The following is a 20,401-nucleotide window of genomic DNA, read 5'->3' as shown; positions in this document are numbered from 1 at the left end:
TCATATTTTAAGAAGTGAGACATTCTGACAACATAATCATATTCATATTCCTTCTTTTTCTACTACAGGTGTGGGTGTGGAAACTGTGTTGTAGAGGAGATGTGGGAAAATAGATATTGTTGTCAAGAAGTAAGCAGTGTTAAATTATGTATTAAAATAAAATTTCTCCATATTAAAACTGTCATAACCATACATTTTGTATGATTGATAGTAAATAAATTCCATTAGTGAAAATAGCACCTTTTTTTTAAAATAAACAGGTAGAGAAAATAATGGATAAGATTGAAGGAGGGCTTGAACATTTTTGGATGAAGTGCTCAACTTTCCTACATTTTACATTGAAATTTACAAAGTTTAAAAGTGAGCAGGGCTGGGGGGTGGGGACCGTTGGATCCATTTGTAATATCACAGTAGTAAGTATTGAAAATTGTGCTTTCATTGTATTATAGTATATCCATGAACATTTATGCTTAAAATTACATGAAATGTGCTTAATTTTGGCCATTTAAAAAAATGGAATAATCACTTGCATGATGATAACTGTATGAGACTAAATAGGGTGTAATGATGATGACCAAAACTAAAAGCAGGATTTTAGAAAATCACACATAACTATTGCTTGCGTACCTTAAAAATTTGATCAAATCGGTTTTTACGTTGAATTAAATCATGCAAACAAAAAGAAGAAAAATATATTGATAAAATTGACGCACTGGTTGTTGGGCTCAGAATTTATATTGTTATTTGTAGGAAAAATTCAAGTTAAATACTGTACTGAAATTATTTTTTTTTTCAGCAGGCTCGTTAGTCAAAGCCACTGTTTTATAAACATAACATTATTGCATGTATAAAATATGTATGGAAGTAGCTGCAGGTTTGTTGTTTTACAAAATTGTTTTCGCATGTTGGCTTTTGCAAAATAAATAAAAAATAAAAATTGTAGGTAGTAATTCTTTTAAAATTGTGGTTATACATATTTAAATTCTTATGAATAATATGTTTACTATCAAACACTTGTATTCAAAATCCAGAAGTTGAACTGTTTTTATTTGTTTTCTATCAATTCAGGTGCCTATCAAACTAAAGGAAACCCAGAAGGATATAATTGTTATTGCCACACCTTAGAATTTTATACAAACAATGTTTGTCACCCATCATATTCTAAAGATAGACTGGATTACAGTGGTTGATTCAGTTTTCAAAGGTACTAATAATTATACATAAAATGTTCAATTGAGCAGTATTAATAGAACTTTTACTTACCATTTTCATCGTCATTTTCATACGATCATCATGGCTGACACAGCAGACTTGTTACTAAATAAATTAGGTGGCCCGTAATACCTTATTGCTTTCACAATACAGAGATACACAATGCTACGTTATTAGGTTATTTATTGTATGGCAAATAAATAGTTATAAATTGCATGTTATATTTACTTTGCATGTCATACTATGAATCAAGTTTATTGATATATTGCTGACCTTTAATGTTCAATATTGTATTGTACCAATTTTAGCGTAGAAAGGGAGGACATGGGTCTTTACATGCGCGAGAGATTATGATTAAGATGATTGCTTGAGCTTAATGGTTCATACTGGAATTTGATTATTGGTTTTGACTTATTTGAATTATTTTTTATTGACAATATTAAGCATGTTTTTTTTGCAGGCATCTTGATGTGAATGATTTGAAAGATGTGCTCATGTGTGGTATATTTGAAGATTGACCAGCAGGACAATGATGGTAATATTTACATTTACACAGCATACATAACATATCTACTATGCCGCAAATAATACATTTTTCCCTAAAACACTGTGTTATTTAACTTTTCAGATTCATTTAAGAATATTGTTTCGCTGAAAACAATTTTTAAAACATTTCTCGTTAAATGCCATTTGAGTGATAATAGTTATTCTATTTGATCGTAATTTACAAGCTTGTTATGACTGAAAAATGCGTCATTTCTGCTTTCATATTTTATTGTTTCACTGTAAAAAAAAAAAATACCGAGATATATAGCTCTGAAAATGAAAAAAAACTGCTCCAATCTAGATTCAAACTCGGAACTTTCTGCATGATATGCAAATGTTCAGACCATTAGACCACTGGGTTATACAGAGTCTATGATTGTAAACTAAAAAACATTTTGGTGAATTCATTCCCTGTGAAGAAAAGGTCAGAACAGTTCATTCAATCTTTTTAAATGATGCTTACACAACCAGTTCTCTATAATCTATAGGCCTACATTCAGTTCTACAGCAGAGGTTGTGTTATTGCTTGTAGGTCTATTGTCAATGGAATGTCTTTTCTTCCTTGTGTTAAGGTACTTTGTACAAAAAATTGCCACAATAATAATAAAGACACAAAATGTAATGGACCGAATTAGCAATATAGATTTTGAGTGCATAGTATTATCTTCCCTGCTTATGTCGGATGTGGGTATTTGCATCGTTGAGACATCAAGATGAACTTGATCATGATTCAGGATGTCAACATTCACTATCTTCGTTGCCGAACCCTCTGAATAATTACCTAGTCTTACGGTGCACCTTACTTCTGTTCCATTTAAACCAATAGATACATTAAGTATTGTTAATGTGTTACTTTTGTTAATCATGTCAATTTCTGGGAATGATTCCCATATGTACTCAGCCTGAGTGACGTCATTGTTGTTTGGAAGAGAACAATTTAAAACTGCGTCGTCGCCTTCCATCAGATTTCCTGCTGATGTTAAAGAAACATTCAATCTACTTTTTATTGATACATCGACTGTGCAAGTATATGTTTCAGATTTCACTTCTACAACACATGTGAATTCCACCATATTTGAGATATAGAATTGTCTTTCAAATATTGTATCATTTCCTAACATTGTATAATTATACCCTTCTTTCTTAATATCGTACTGTCTAAAATGTTGGAAAACAAGATCTGGATAAGAAAATATACTACATTGTACAGTGACGTAGCAATCACCAATACAGTATACTTTGTCTGACGAGCACTTTGGTGCAGGCTGTGGAACAACACTCACATTGAATAGTCTGAATTCCTCTGTAACATTTTCATGACGAGTGACAAGAATGCTGTACAAACCACTGTTAGATATCCTCAAATTGCTTATTATAATCTTCATTTCAGAATGATCTGGAAATGTTGAAATGCTGATATATTTGTCAGCTAATAAATGGTTATTCTTTTTTAACTGTAACTGCTTTATACAATCATAACACTCCTCAACATAACATGTAGTTGTCAGCGTTTGTCCAACAATATAGTAATTCTTAGGCTGTTCACAATCAACACTGTGTTGCTGTGTTAACATATAACCTGAATCAAAGATGAAAATAAACACTGCTATGACACCAGTGGTTGCAGAATTCATAGTGCTTTAAAACATTTGTATCATTAAAACATTTGTATTCGTGTTGTAATGCCTGTGAATTTCGTGTGTCATAAACAAACTGAATGAAAAATCCCATCATTTGTCCAGTAATGTATTATGCGTGTATTATACCAAGCAATAGCAACTATGCAACTTGATCATTAGACCAAAATAGTTTCACATCCGTGTTTGAATATGAAAGGCCAGCAAAAAAAGGGAAGTACAGTATTAAATCTTTTTCATGATATCCTCATTATGTATTCATAAATCAATAAAATTGTTTTAGAAATAAACTTCCTATGAACATTGTTCAGAAAAAATTGTGTATTGTAAAAAATGTCTTTAAATTAAAGATGTAGTCATCAATCATGCTGTCAATCTTATAAATTTACTTTTATGATTTATGTACCATCAGGGAGTTGTATAATCCTTCATAATGGTGTTTATAGTCCAGTCCCTAAGAGGAGAAAAAGGGGTGGGACGTTACCAGACTGGATACAAATTTTTCAATATAGCAGTTTGGTAGAGAATAGTGTGACGATGCCAAAACAAAGTTACTGTAAATCTTATTTGACCTCTGTGACCTCTGACCTCAATTATTTTATTTTTCTATTATATAACAAAAAATTGCCATATCTTGACAACGCATGGACATTTTACATACATTTTTTTGTCAAAATGTTTGGAAGGTATATATTCATATTCGCTACAATGAAAAAAATTGTACAAAAATGGCCGCAAAGGCTTTATTTTTTAGTTTGACCTTTGACCTTAATTGCCTAATATCTCAACGCGCAATCCCAGAGATTTGAGAATAGGCTCAAAATGTTAAGAAAATAAATCTAATATTTAGTCTAATAGAAACTTTTTCCAAAAATTACCATAAATTACACATTTCACAGACAGCAACTTCGCAAAATCATAGGTATCAGGTTCCCAGACAGGATATCGAACATAAATTTATACAGAAGGACAGGAACAAAACCGATTTCATTAGAAATAGTCGACGCAAGATGGAGACTATTGGGTCACATACTTAGACAAGACCCATGTACACCAGCCAACACAGCAATAAGCTATTATTTCAGCAACACTACCAATATAAAATTTCGAGGAAGACCGAGAACCACCCTACCAATAACTCTCAGCAACGACCTACTCACCCTTTATAAGCATAATACAGACATTAAGTATCCCGGACAATTGAAAACCAAGAAAGACATGAAACAACTTAAAGAACTAGCCAATGAAAGATCAGACTGGAAGAAACTAGTAAAAGAGATTTACGGAGCAGCCCAAGCGGAAATGTCGGCAGACTTTTCAGCGGAAAGGCAGTAATAATAATATATATATACCATAAATTAAGCTTTTTTTACCCTTGACCTCTAATGTTTGAGTATGTCGTCGATATCTCGGTAACTATTTGTCCTAAAAAGTTCAGTTTGGTGTCAAATTGTTCAGAATATACACATTTATATTTGCTCTAACATAATATTTTGTCAGAATTCAATTGGAAATGTCAATTTGAGCTATGACCCATCGTTTTGCATATATTTAGCAACTAATAATCTATAAAAAAGAGAGCGAGAGAGGCAGGGGAGGGGGTTGGGGTGGATGGAGAGACACATTTTTTTACATGTTACACAAATGTTAAACTCTGTCTACACTATCAAACTTTATGTGACAAAAAAATGTGATGTGCCCATATATAGACACGATGACATCATATCACTACCATATTTGGGCACATCACACCTTTTTTGTTAAACTAGTTTGATAGTGTAGACAAACATGTAAAAAATATGTGTCTCTCCATCACCCCAACCACTTCCCCTTCTCTCGCTTTTCCAATTCTACTACTGCATGCATCTATACAAATCAAAATGGCCGGAATTGTACTGGAAAGTTTTTAGCTACATTTGAAAATAAGTCCCAGAGGATGGGTGTATTGTAATGTTATCAGAATTATGGCAATTGTTTGTAATGGGAAAGTTGTAAAACTACATTTGAAATATTTGCTAATAATATCACATGCTATTAAAGATTAAAATTATTGTCTCCCTGACAAAGTAATTTTTGCAAATATTTTTGTTGAATATGCAATTTTATAGTTATTTAATATTTCACCAAAAATTGGATTTAAAAAAAATGATATAGTGCATACCCAAAAAACTGTAATTCAAAGCAAAAACTAAAAATTAAATGTGGTTTTGGTTAAATTAACTGTTTATTTTGTCTTTTTATAATTGATATTTACTCTATTTTTTAGATTAGCTCTTTGATTGAACACTCTTCCAATTCAGTGAAGATCTTAAGTGTCTCCTTTCTTTACTAATCTTCCTTAACTTCTCTTTGGGCGATCGTAATCACTATTTGTTGAGGTATGAAAATTCCCTCTAAAATGGTAATGCCTGTTTTATTGAGTCAAATGATTTCTGATAATCTCTAAATCAAAGATTTTGTGATATTCATTTCATGTTATTTTGACAAAGTTGATTGACAAACTGTATACGATTGTCCTACTGTATGAAGCCTTATATCTTGATTTATTTACTTCTAGTCGGTCTCTGATTTTATTTTTTGATTAATTTTGTAAATTATTTGTGTACATGTGATAATGTTCGTTTGGTCGGTAATGGTTGATGTCAGTTTTGTCATGTTTTTGTGGATGAAAGTATATCATTGCTTCTCTTCATTTCCTCTGGTTTCAAGATTTTGTTGTATAGTGTTATGAGCTGGATGTGTTATTGCCTCATCAAGCCAAGATGGTAATTTGTTTGACTGCTCACTGGTTCGTTTTCCTTTTATATTCCACTACAGTATGTTCTTAAAAAGAAATCAGCTTTGTGATTAATTTGTCTTTGATCCTTTTCAGATTTCTAATATTTTAAATATATTGTTTTTTTTCACTCTTTTCTTCGCTTTTTCCTCACTGTTTTCAACATTTAATTTTTTCAGCATATTTCAAGCAATGAATTGATAATTAGGTCATATGTTTTATGAGTATCAAATTGCATTGGTTAATTCTTCTTTTCTTTCTTTAAGATCTTGATTTTCTTTCTTTCTTTTTTTAAATGTTATTCAACTTTAAGTTTATCTAATTTTATGTTGATATTAAGTGTTGCTCTTGTGCGATGTGATGGAATTATATATTGAAATTAAATTAAACATTAAGTTTTAAGAAAATTGTAAAAGGTAAACTAAATAGGATATTCAATGTAATTCTGGTCCACTAAATCTATATTTTAGGTATATTATTATAATGACACACACGCACGCCTGGTCATACCTCAAACTGGCATTTCCAGAAAAAATATGATAACATCTTCTATTAGAGCTAATATAAATGTTTGACACCAAGTTGAACTTTTTATGACATTTGGTTACAGAGATACAGACATATTTAAACATTAAAGGTCAAAGGTCAGTAAATGACATTTCCTGTGAATTTGGAAGAACATGTTTAATTAGAGTATATATAAATATGTATGCTCTAACAATTTGAAACAAATTTCAAGAAATTTTGACCAGTAGTTATTGATATAATATAGTAAGCCAAGGTCAAAGGTCAAAACATTGAGAATCTATATTTCCGGTCGTTTTTTTGAAAAAAGTTCTATTAGAGCGAATATAAATATGTACCCTCTGATCTATTTGACACCAATATCATTTCAATTGTCCACCCCGTTGCCGAGATATGGCTGTTTAAGATAGAAATATAAAAATTGAGGTCAGAGGTCACAGAGGTCAAATCAGATTTCCAGTAACTTTGTTTTGGTATCTCCATATCATGTTCTATCAACATGCCAAAGGGCACACTTGTATCCACTATGGTAACATCATTTCCCCTTAGGAACCAGACTATTATTATCCTTTCTTATGTGTGTACAATATAGGCCTATTCTCCAACTGGTGATCATAAACTTATTTAGGTATAGACATAACTTTTCATAATATTAAATCTGCTCGTAACTTGCTAATTAGGTTATATGCATTATCATGCATATAACCTCTTGATTCTGTCGCAATCTTTATTTATTTCTTTATTTATTTATTTATTTATTTATTTATTTATTCTTTCCTTAGCACTATTTGTCCGTGAATTATCTTGGCATCAGTTTCATCTATCTAAGTCAATTTTTCAGAGTATATTCCTTATGGCCAGGAATCGATGTGGTTATATTTTCACGATGCGTAATAAAAAATTACACGGTCTACGCACGATTTTACGAAATCACGTTTGTAATCATATCTTCACAAGCATGAATCACAATTAAACAACATTTGGTACTCATAAATTTCAGGTCATATTTCATCATATGGCAATAAAATTACGTGCGTAGCGCATATAACGCTTGCGTACGCGCGCTTAAAATGTTCAAAATTGTCAAAATTTATTTTCGATGAAATTAGAGTACGTTTCAGGCAATTTTAAGCGTTTAAAAAATTACCATGAGTGCGCAGATTTTTGCACGCGCACTGCGCGTTAAACGTTAATGCGCACTCTTTTTGCCCGATTTCTGTTTTACAATCTTTCTTTAATAATATCATCATATTTGATTCAGGTTTCAACTCGAAATTGCGTTATACGAGCACGTCAAAAGTGACTGGCTACGCACGTATAAGTTAACAAAATGGTGAAAATATGCTAAATTTTAAAATTAATATATATCGTCAGAATGCAGGGGAACACCTATTTTTTATTTCATTTTCTTGAAGTGTATGTATCATATGTATGATTTATTATCAAATAAAGAGAACAAAAGTTGATTAAGTCATCATTAATTGCATATTAAATTTAAAAAAAAAATAATTTCGACAATCAAACCAATTATGACATTTTCTTAGGCCAAAATAACAAACTTAACATTAACTTTCTTCCTTCAAAAATTCATATATTAAAGTTAAAAGTATGTAGTTTGACAGTGCATCATTTGTATACATTTTAAAGATGTCATCATAGTAAAAAATTATAATTCATTTCGGTATGTAATAATCTATTTGCATCAAAGTGGTTACTGCATAGTAAATACACGGAGGAATTTTTCTACAACTTTTAGTCAGTTGTGTACGGCTCGGTGGTCTGTGCTCGTGTCTATGGCATTCAAGGTACCGAGATCGAGTCTCACCTTGGGAAACGAAATAAGATTTTTTTATTTATTATCCGTATTGTTTGTTCAAATTTATTTCTTAGTGTATAGATTATACACATGATTTATAATGAAATCTAGATAAAAATTAACTTTGTCTATGTCTTTATTATTATGTAACAACAAATGTGGTTTATGACATTATACGCATATGGATCTTTGATCGGATTGTGATACCGGCTATGGTGTTCGCGTTAGCAAGATCCTATCATATATTATAAATAATTAAAGATTCTGAGAAAATCTTTTAAAAATCAATTATCTTTATTTAAATCAATGCATATAACCTATAATTCGTAATAGTGACGAATTAAATCTAGTTAAAAAATTACTTCATTTAAAAGTTAATTCTTCATATCTTATGCCAACTAATTCAGACATATTTTTCAATAATAAAACCAACCAAACCCAAAGACACAATTGAAATTATTAAAATCAAAATTATTATAACTAAGTGTAAAATGATTTCAAAATACTCCTGTATCACAGTGTCTACTTCTGGTGGTACTGTGTAAATTGGTGGGATTGTTAGTGGCTTTCTTGTTGTTTCATTTGTTGTTATATGTTTCTCTTCCACTGTAACATTGACAGTATTTAAGCCAGTGAAGCCTTCATCCTCCACAGTGCATGTGAGTGAGGCTCCATTCATCTCTGGCTGCATAGATGGGATGGTTAACTTGTTAGCATTGTTACTGTTGACTTGGTTAGTGTTGACATAGTCATTATCAGAAGTCCATGTAAACTTAGCAGTGTCAGTGTAGTTACCTTTGCAGATGAAACATGCCATTTGATTTGAGAAATATTGAATGTCACCATGGATGACAATATTTAGTTTGTTCAAAATTAGTAGTGGATCTGTATAACAATATCGCCTGGCACCTATAATGTCAATGTACAACTTGCAAGCAAACTCTGTATTGTTCATACTTGGAGATGCAGGAAATTTTAAGAGTGTCCACATGTCAGTAGCATTTTCATATGATAAGGCTAGCTCAATCATTCGGGTAAATTCCAGAGAAATTTTAGTAGATGTGTTTTCAGAAATGCAAATGATTTGTACATCATCACTGATTTCATATGATTGTTCACTAAAGTAACACATTGGATACTCTTCTGAAGGGATTTTGAGGACATTCAGGTAAGCTTTCTTTGAAGATATTGTGTGAATTGAAGTTTCAAACACACACCTATAGTCTGTAGCATCTGATCTTTCAACTGGATCAATTGTTAAGCTATACTCATATATTCTATCCGTTATTCTTTTTTCTCCAAAATAGTATTTTGAACTTTGTGAGCTTTGGTTCAATTTTATGTTATGTTTTATCCAAGATACTTGATCTGTTGGTTCATGCTCTTTGATCAGGAAACATTTAAATATTGCTTTTTTTGTTTCAGCAATGGTAGCATCCTCAGGATATTCATTATCAAATGTAATGTCTTGAGAAACTGATGTAATTATTTTAAGAATTACAAGACAGAACCAAAGCCAAGATGGTTTACACCAATACATTCTACTGGAAGAAGGACTTTCACCAAACAGCCGACATTAAAATTCAGTAAACCATTTTTAATCTGTAACTAAAAAACACAAAACCAAAATGAACAGGGGTTCATGATTCAAAACCTTTTTTTAAATAACACAGTAGCCTAGTGGGACAAGCCAAATGACAAAGTTACTCACAGGTTCTTTTCTAGAACAAGTTTTCTATCTAGGCCTAGGGCCTAGGTAGGCTCTAGCTAGGAGGGCTAGGCCCTAGTTAACCTACCTAGCTAGGCCTAACCAAAAATGTTCGTCATATCGATCTGCATACCAATAACGTCATGATTGACTGATTTTCAATAAGTAATTCAGTTTTCAAAAATACTATTGTATACTCCTGTTTACACAACAATAATTGTACATACAATGTTCAATTGAGCGTAGATTAATAGAAATTTGACTTATTACAGTCATTGTCATAAATTTTCATACGATCGTCATTACTTATATAGCAGATTATTAATCCGGGTAACTGAAATTGTTGACGTCATTAAATAAAATTGGTGGCGTCAAACAAACCCGTAAGACTTGATTTCACAATAAAACAGAGTACAACACTGCTTGCCAAGATTGTTTTTATGGCAAGTACCTAAATTGTTATAAATTGCATGTTTTATTTACTTTACTTATCATTCTATGAATCAAGTTTTTGCTGTTTTTCTTATCTACTTTATTGTCATTAGATGTCACTCATTTTTTACTATAAACTTTTATGACGGTATTTTTTCAATATTTTAACTCATGTTTTCTTTTTTATTGTTTTATTGCAGTTTTATACCATTTTAACTCCATTTTTTTATATGTATTTTTCTTGTTGTCTACATATATTGTTGTATACATATGTTGAAAATGATTTTGACCAAATAAAATGAATGAATGAACTCTACAGATATATACATAATAACAAACCCAATTGTTTTAAACTGTACTTTACAAATTACTACATGTTGAACTGACCAAATTATAAGTATTGTAGTAATATAGGCAAATTATTTAAAAGTAAAGACTATTTTTAGTCTAGAAGGCGAGGATGGGGGACAAGGGACTTTAAATGCTTCATGCGTGAGAGACACAGTAATAGAGAATGTATTGTAAGATGATTATGATGGTATTGTTTGAGCTTTTTAATGGTTGTTTGTTTTTGCAGGTATCTTTGGTGAATGATTTAAAAGATGTTACCATTGGGCGGTAGATTTGAAGACTATTTTTTATGTTCACATTTGACAGAAACTATACTGGTAAGATTTACATTTACAACATACATTTAAATATTGAATCAATTTGCCTAACTGGAAACTAAGCTTCTGCTTGATTTGCAAATGTCCTAACCATTAGAGCACTGGTCATGCACAATTCTTGATTATCAGTGTGGGGATTAATTTAATTCTGTAATAATTATATACTGCCCCCTATAATTGTTATCTATGTTCCGTGTAAAATGTAGCATAATTAACTGTTTTCTGTGTTGTGCATCATTTGGTTAAGAAGCAACAGGTATTGTTCCTTTGAGATCCGCAGTTGCCAGATTGATACTGATCCCTTTTGTACTAGATGCTAATACCAAATAAAACCAAAACCACCACCGGAACATGAGAAGGCGTGTCACTCTCTTTTTATTGAAGTCCACATTCTTACATCAGCTTTCATCCAGGCTAATATATTGTAGACAACCAGAAATAATAAAACCACAATGTTTCAGGCATCAGAAATATTTGATTTTGATAATTTTACAGCTAAAATTAAATTAATTCATTTATTGTTTCATCTTATAGCTTAAAAAACACTGTAAACTTACAAGAGGAAACAGAAAGCTTACAGGATTGTGGTAATGTACCATATATATATATATAAATCCAAAGGTAAATTACTGAAAAAAAATGACAATGCTGTGGGTATCAGTGGCTGGATCTCAATGGAGATACAAAAATAAAAAGCGAAAAGCTAAATCAAAACGATAAAGTAAACAGCCAGAAAAGTTAGCAGAGCTTTCGGGCAACACTAGCCCTTCATCAGTGCAAGTGAAGGAATTTGGATAACGTCAGAGTATAAAGCTGGCAAGTGCTGCCTGGGTGGACAGGAATAAAAGAAATATAACAAAGGGAGCCAGGGTGGAGTCTGAATAAGAGTGGAAAACAAAGAAGGTAGCTTGGTAGAGATATAAACAATTTTGGAATTATATATATATATTTATTATAAGTGAGAGAGTTTGTACGTTCGTTATACAAATCTCTATTACTGCACATAACCTTACATATTGGGCATCAAAATGACCGGAATTGTACCGGAAAGGTTCTAAACTACATTTGAACATCATCCGCCATCTAGGATCCAAGTTAGGGGCCAAAATGTAGTCAGAATGGCCCACTTTTGATGTTTGTTCGTTATACAGTATTTTGTTCCTGCATGTTAACCATACATATGGGGTATCAAAATGATCGCAATTGTATCGAGAAGGTTTTAAACTACATTAAAAAAAGTCTGGGGATTTGGTGGGAGAGGCTAGGGGATAGTAGATAGTAGGCTATCAAATTGATCAGAATTGTGGTTATCCCTGGAAAGGGGCTGAGAGTTTGGGCTGAGGTGGTATCATATATAAAAAAAAAATAAATACTCCCTAGAAATTAAGAAAAAAAAAAACAACACAATGCCACTGAATGATCAACCTAAAGATTCATAGAAAATTAACAAATATATCTGGCAGTTTGTACTCCAATCGTTTCTATTTAGAAGAATTTCTAACCAATTTTTAATAGTACAGTTAGGCCAATATTTCAGTTATTTATGAATAAGGAGTGTCTGGTTACTAAATTGTCAAATAGGGTGTAATCAAAATGAGAACTGTTAATTTATTACAGGGTGCAGTATTTTTTCAATATTTGTCCAATATGTTTGCATTAGTCTAAATTAACCAACTACTATATGATAGTATTGCAGTATGTTTTGATTGATATAGAGGCCTAGGACGTAGCCTAGAACAAATTACAAAACTCAATTTGTATTCAGAAAAAATGGAATAGTCCAACTTCTTTCATTTGTTCATTATGGCAATTGGTAGATATGATTGATAGGCATTGATGATTCCTACCTAGCAACCATTGATTTGTTTTTCTGTCATAATTCAGGTACCTACTAGGCCTAGTATAAAAGGAAACCTGTGAGTAAACAACTTGATGTCATTGCGTAGACAATCAATAGGCTAGGATTTAGGCTAGGCCTATACAAATACCCCTTTTATCCAAATAATGCTTCCGAGGTTCACTGATCATATTCCAATGATGTGACTGATTATCAATTCATAATTCAGCCTTCAAAAGTCCTATTTTTGTATATTTATGTTGACACAACAATGTACATAAACATGTTCAATTGAGCAGTTGAACAATAGAATTTAACTTACCATTATTTTCATACAATCATCATGGCTGACACGATTGATGAGGATCGAGACGACGTACGTTGCTCATCCATCCGGGTAACTAAAATTGTTGACGTCACTAAATAAAATTGGTGGCGTTAAACAAACCGGTGTATATGACTTGATTTCACAATACATGGTTACAATGCTATGTTGGTGGCGTTAAACAAACCGGTGAATTATGACTTGATTTCACAATACATAGTTACAATGCTATGTTGGTGGCGTTAAACTGGTAATGACTATTGATTGTACAATACTGTACAGATTTACAACAATGCTATGTTGCTAGATTATTTATTTGCTGTTTATTTATTTTAGATTATTGTTATTATGTTACTTCAAAGTATATATAAAGAAATAATTTACTTAATATTTGATAAATAACAAAACCAATTGTTTTAAACTGAGTATACCTATATGATTAACTACTGACCTTTAATTTTCGATATTTGTATACTAAGTACCAAATTATAAAGTATTTTATGCAATTATTAAAAAGCAAATTTGAACAAAAAACTAATAATAGTCTAGAAGAGGAATATGGGGAAGTAAATAATTAGAAAATGTAAGATAAAATGATTACATTTTAAGCCTAATGATTCATACTGGAATATGATGATTTTTCCTTATACACAATATTAAGCATGTGTTTTTGTTTTGTTGCAGGCATCTCCAATGAATGATTTGAAAGATGTTGCCACAGTGATGTAGATTTGAAGACCCTGTGTAATGTTCACCTTTGACATGGACTATGCTTGTAAGATTTACATTTACAGTATACATTTAAATTAATGAATTGGCCTAAATTCAAATTTAAAGGTATATTGCTACCCTGAAAAAAAAAAAGTGATTTTCGTTTGATGAACATGCAATTTTAATTTAATAAAATTATATAATCACTTTGACCAAAAGTTTGATCGAAAAGAAAAATAATTTTCCTGCAAAAAGTGTAATTTAAAAGGGGAAAAATAGTCAATCAAATTTAAATCAACATATTGAAGACTAATCATTACTTGTAACTAGTCTTATATATAAATTAACCAGAACTCAATAAATTAATGCCTGATGATGTACTGAAATTAATTCAATTTAGAAATGGTAAAGAAAATCTGAGAATAAAAAAAGGCCACCCAACCAAGATTCGAACTTGGAACCTTCATCTTCATATATATCTAACAATTAGACCACTGGTGCTTATACTTTAGTCTGTTCTATGATCGTAAAATAAAGCATAAACATTAACACTGACCCTGCTCATCAAATTTTGATGAGTTGACTCACTTTGAAGCAGGGTCAGTACATTTCATGAAATCCTTTAAAATTATATTTAACTAAAAGTGACCAGTAGTATACCAAATGTCCTATCTATTTGCAACAACTGTATCTAAAAATTGGGACACAAAAGGCCCCAATAATCCGTAGTGGTATCATGCCCTAGTCTTAATTGTCAGGTTTTGTCCAGATTAATAAATTGTAGAAAATGATGGATTAAACAACGAGAAATAATAAAATGGCTGCAATGTCTCAATTATCGGAAATATTTTATTTTAATAATTTTACAGCTAAAATTAGGCCTATACTAATTAAATTATTATTTCATCTTGTAGCTTACAAAACACTGCATATAACAAGAGGAAACTGAAAAGCATTACAGGATTGTGGTAAAAGTATGTACCTAATTTTTAAGTAAAATTTATTGATTTGTTAGAATTAGCAGCTTACATTTAATATTATATTAAAACTGGTCATGCGGCCAGGATTTTAAAAAACACTATACTACTATGCCTTACACTCTTTCTTTTTATTGATTTGTCAATATAATAATCCTACAATGTAAAAAAATTTACTTTTCATTCAGTTTAAAATTGAATAAAATTCATTCAATGTGACTGATTTAATTTAAGACCTCTATAACGGATACATTCAGTTCTATAGCAGAGGTTGTGTCATTGCTTGTAGGTCTGTTAGAATTTCTTTTTTTCCTTGAATTAAGGTATTTTGTACTCAAAATTGCCACAATAATAATAAACACACAAAATGTAATGGACCGAATTAGCAATATAGATTTTGAGTGCATAGTATTATCTTCCCTCCTTATGTCGGATGTGGGTATTTGCATCGTTGAGACATCAGGATGAACTTGATCTGTGACGTCAACATTCAGTATCGTTGTTGCTGAACCCTCTGAATAATTACCTAGTCTTACGGTGCATCTTACTTCTGTTCCATTTAAACCAATGGATACATTAAGTATTGTTAATGTGTTTCTTTTGTTAATCATGTCAATTTCAGGGAATGATTCCCATATGTACTCTACCTGAGTGACGTCATTGTTGTTTGGAAGAGAACAATTTAAAACTGCGTCGTCTCCTTCAATCACATTTCCCGCTGATGTTAAAGAAACATTCAATCGACTTTTTACTAATACTTCGACTGTGCAAGTTTCCCATTCAGATTTCACTTTGAAAACACATGTGTCCTTAACCACACCTTTGTCCTGATCTGTAATACGAAATTCTCTTTCATAAATTGTATTATTACCTGAAATTGTTTGATTGTACTCTGCCTCATTTATCAACCTAAGCTCCGGATATGAAAAGATTTGACATTGTAAAGTGATGCTACAATCGCCAATTATACAATAATCTTTGTCAGATGAGCACTGTGGTTCAGGTTGTGGGTACACAGGTTGTGGAAATACACTCACGTTAAATAGGCTGAATTCCTGTGAACTATCATCATGATGAGTGATGTTAATGCTGTACTCACCACTGTCAGAAATGATCAAATTGGATATTGTTATCTCAATTTCAGAATTATGATGTATTGTTTTATTAGAAATATGGATACCTTTTTCATCCACCGCTAAATGGTTCTTCTTCAACTGAAAATATTTTACACAATAATAGCACGTTTCAACATAGCATTTAGTTGTCATGTTTTGTCCAATAATATAGTAATCATCAGGTGAATCACACTCAACATTGTGCTGTTGTGTTGACGGAGAACTTTCACCAAAGAAGATCAAAATAAACACTGACACAATACCGGTGGCTACAGACATCATAGTTCTTTAACACGTACTGTCTTGGTGTTTACAATAACATTATCAATTGCTAAAGTTTCATCTGAAGTCAAGGTCGCAACGAAACTTTATAATATTTTCAGCATTAATAATGAATTTGAGTTTATTCAAGAAAAGTATGCGCCTCCTGCTATCCTACATCGTACAATATTGATCATTTCACTGAATGAAATAATAGTGTTAGTTTCACTTCCTGGTTCGGATATGAAATGAGAGATTGTTTTTAAATATCAAATTCAATTCAGTTTATTCCAGATTTGACTTGAACAGAATACCATCAGGGCCTTTATTTTTTCCTCAAATAAACGCCCTGATACATTTAGGGAGAATGTATTTGATTAGGCCTACATGTTACCATATTACACCCAAATAATAAACGCCTCCCTCGAATATACAACCTCCAAGCATTTATTCAAATACAGTACTGTATAATAATGTGCCTATTGTAAAATATAATACTGTGTGTACAGCATAAAGTTTAATTTGTAGGCCTGGTCTTCCATTTTTTCCATAGATAAAAAATAGGGTAGGCTTAATAGACACCCATTTTTTAAAACAAACCAATATTGAAAGAAAACATTGGTGCGAAGTTACGATAAGAAATGTCCCCTTTTTATTGTACAGTCACTTTATGCAGGAGATAACCCTATATTGAGAATTCAGCATTTCGACGATATCTCGATATCTGATCAATAAACAATTATTATATAGATTAAAATGTTGATATTGTATAGAATCATTGGATGAATCTTTAAAAAATTACAATTTATATTTGTCATCTTGGTAATAGGCCGCCCTATGTAGGCCTATTCATAAAACATTGCTTGTTTTAATGTTGTGAATTAATTTATGGCTTTCAGTTTTTTCTATATGCAATTAAGTTTAAAAAAATCACATTAAGGAGGTTGTTCCTGGTAGGTCAACAACGTAAATCCGTTTCGAAAGGTAAGGGGGACAAATGAGTGGAGCTGTGGCTTGGTGGTTATGATGCTTGGCTACCAATCTAAGGGTCCTGGGTTCAAGTCCTGTCACATGTCAGGGTTTTTTTCTCATGACAATTTACAACTCCACTCCCAAAGACTTAATAATAAGTCTTTGTTTATGTAGAGCATCTTGTGTATATGTTTGTCTTATATGTTCTAGTGCAGTATATGGAGAGCCATCTCGATAGTGCTTTGCACTCATGGCAATCCTCAGGGTGCTGCACCGCTGTATTGAATAAAATTTAAAAAAAAATAAAATAAATAAAAGATCGATTTACTTTGCGAGCAAAGCAAGGAATGTTCGGCTGGTGGCCAGGGGCCGATCAAGGACCCCTTGTGGAGGTCCATGGGAAAAAAGCCTCTGGAAGCCCTATCTGAACAATTTTAAATCGTTTTATTCGATTTACGAGCACATTTCAACTGTTCCGATTCCGAGGATATTGTCCCACTTTTTGGTGTTGTGTCCCGTTGTCTTGCAACAATCTCAGAACATTTCTTTAAAATTTAATTTTATAACAAAAATAGTAATTTAATTTTACATCTTCCAAATCATTCACTGAAGATGCCTACAAAAACATGCTTAATATTGTCTTCAAAATAAAAGAAATCATCCTATTCAAGTATAAACTATTAAGCTCAAGCAATACAATCATCTTCTCTTAATTCCTTACAGAGACTGATTACCATCTTGGGTAAATATTGTGATGACTGGGGATTAACTGTAAATGTAGAAAAAACAAAAATTATGGTTTTTAAAATTGGGGACAAACTAACAAGTATTGAAAAATGGTTTAATAAAGGAAACTCCATTGAAATTGTTGATTCGTCAATAGATAATAACTTTGCCTAGCAAAAAATGCATTATTTGCAATGAAATTCAGCATCTACGAAAGCCCATTAATGCCATTTTAAGTATATGTTTTTCGAACGTAATCCGTTCTAACGAATTAGTAATTCGTTTGAACTGATTAATAATCTGTTCAAACGAATTAGTAATCCGTTCAAACGAATTAGTAATCCGTTCAAACGAATTACTAATTTGTTTAAACGGATTACTAATTTGTTTAAACGAATTAATAATTTGTTTAAACGGATTACTAATTTGTTCAAACGAATTAGTAATTCGTTTGAACGAATTAGTAATCCGTTTAAACAAATTAGTAATTTGTTTAAATAAATTAATAATTTGTTTAAACGGATTACTAATCCGTTTGAACGAATTAGTAATCCGTTTAAACAAATTAGTAATTTGTTTAAACAAATTAATAATTTGTTTAAACGGATTACTAATTCGTTTGAACGGATTAGTAATCTGTTCAAACGAATTAGTAATCCGTTCAAACCAATTGCAACATATACAACAAGTGCCATTTAAAGTATATGTTGTAATTCGTTTGAACGGATTACAAATCCGTTCAAACGAATTACTAATTTGTTTAAACAGATTAATAATTCGTTTGAACGAATTACTAATTCGTTCTAACAGATTAGTAATCCGTTTAAACAAATTATTAATTTGTTTAAACAAATTATTAATTCGTTTAAACGGATTACTAATTCGTATTCGTTTGAACGAATTAGTAATCCGTTTAAATAAACAAATTAGTAATTCGTTTGAACGGATTAGTAATCCGTTTGAACGGATTAGTAATCCGTTTGAACAAATTAGTAATTCGTTTGAACGGATTAGTAATCCGTTCAAACGAATTACAACATATACTTTAAATGGCACTTGTTGTATATGTTACGAAAGCCCATTAATGCCATTTTAAGTATATGTTTTTCGAACGTAATCCGTTCTATCTATAATATTTATTTACAGCAATTTGTTGAGGAATATAAATATGTAAATAGGGGATATTGATACATTTTAGTACGTATCGGCTGGTGGTCTAGAAAAAAATAATCGGATGCCATAATGTGAACTACAATACTTGATACCATAGATATTATAGTGTAAAATATTAATATTCACTATAATCCTCTATGATACATTATACTTCATAGTCACACATAAATACTGACTGCCAGTGATCTAAACAATTATAGGTACGCAGTTGTCTGGCGGTGTCCTTTGTACGAATCGTTCGTGCCCCAGCTCGCTATGAGACGCATCAATATCATGTTACATGCAGGGACCAAACATTTATTTTTCAGGTTAAAATCGGCAATTCATTAAAACTAGTGAAAGATGTCCGGGTAGGCTTTTACGTTGGAATTCGAAAGGCAATACTTTTCATAATTCTGTATTTGTTTCCTTTCCTAGACTATGGGAGCAAATACCAAATGACATAAAAGATTCACAAACAATTTCAATATTTAAGGCTGCTCTAACAAAACACTATATTTCATGTTATGTATAATTTATTTGTATTTTTCTTGTATATGGTTTTATCTTTAACTGATTGTATTGTATGGAGTGAGTGCAGAATCTGTTTGGGCTTTAGCCTATTCTCATTCATTTTTACATTGATGACCGAATAAATATTATTATTATTATTATTATTTGCAGCTTTTAGAAATTTACAAAACGTATCGCTAGTTGACGCTCATACAGAGAAGAAGGTTCACGAACAAGTTTACGAATTTTTCAATTTACAAACAACTTTTTGTACTGTGGGGCACGTATTTGGAGGATTTTTGAAGATGAGGGTGAGGTATTGGGCATGTCGGGGATGGGGGTTCGCAGTCGGTTAAGGTGGGGGGGGGGGGGTCGCTGTAAAGGGGGGGGGGGGTTTCGCCCGAACCATAACCCCCCCCCCCCCTGGCTACGAGGCTGGTCATAGTAACCAATTGTATCAAAAAATAAAAGGGTCGATTTAAGAGTGTAAGA

At 31.7% G+C, this 20,401-nt stretch overlaps 1 protein-coding gene and 2 long non-coding RNA genes across 5 annotated transcripts in view; 2 read left to right on the top strand and 1 right to left on the bottom strand.

Moving 5' to 3' along the window:
- The first annotated feature begins 1,071 nt into the window (after positions 1-1,071).
- Positions 1,072-11,372, top strand: LOC140040997 (uncharacterized). Its single transcript, XR_011842800.1, has 4 exons — positions 1,072-1,204; positions 1,673-1,747; positions 9,938-10,098; positions 11,230-11,372. It is a non-coding gene; the product is annotated as an uncharacterized lncRNA (long non-coding RNA).
- On the bottom strand, positions 8,844-10,484 carry LOC140040996 (uncharacterized). 2 transcript variants are annotated; one of them, XM_072087326.1, is made up of 2 exons: positions 10,224-10,484; positions 8,844-10,120 (listed from the first exon to the last, which is right to left on the bottom strand). In XM_072087326.1, exon 2 carries the CDS (start codon positions 10,050-10,052, stop codon positions 8,916-8,918), a length of 1,137 nt encoding a protein of 378 aa, XP_071943427.1. In that variant the 5' UTR covers positions 10,053-10,120; positions 10,224-10,484; the 3' UTR covers positions 8,844-8,915. The 2 variants fall into 2 exon arrangements, with proteins under 2 accessions (XP_071943427.1, XP_071943428.1); XM_072087327.1 differs by having other exon boundaries at positions 10,448-10,473.
- A 579-nt stretch (positions 11,373-11,951) lies between the features above and the next one.
- Positions 11,952-20,401, top strand: part of LOC140040994 (uncharacterized) — a 47,459-nt gene continuing 39,009 nt past the window's right edge. The window contains exons 1-4 of one of the 2 annotated variants that reach the window (XR_011842797.1): positions 11,952-12,223; positions 14,167-14,257; positions 15,108-15,167; positions 20,081-20,226. This is a non-coding gene — a long non-coding RNA (uncharacterized lncRNA). Of the gene's footprint in view, positions 12,224-14,166; positions 14,258-15,107; positions 15,168-20,080; positions 20,227-20,401 lie in introns of those variants that run through there. The other variant, XR_011842798.1, reaches the window with a different exon arrangement.

This window comes from Antedon mediterranea, chromosome 2 (assembly GCF_964355755.1).
Source record: "Antedon mediterranea chromosome 2, ecAntMedi1.1, whole genome shotgun sequence".
NCBI lineage: Eukaryota > Metazoa > Echinodermata > Crinoidea > Comatulida > Antedonidae > Antedon > Antedon mediterranea.
Note: the sequence above shows the minus strand (reverse complement) of the source record. Positions and strands in the feature narration are given on the sequence as shown.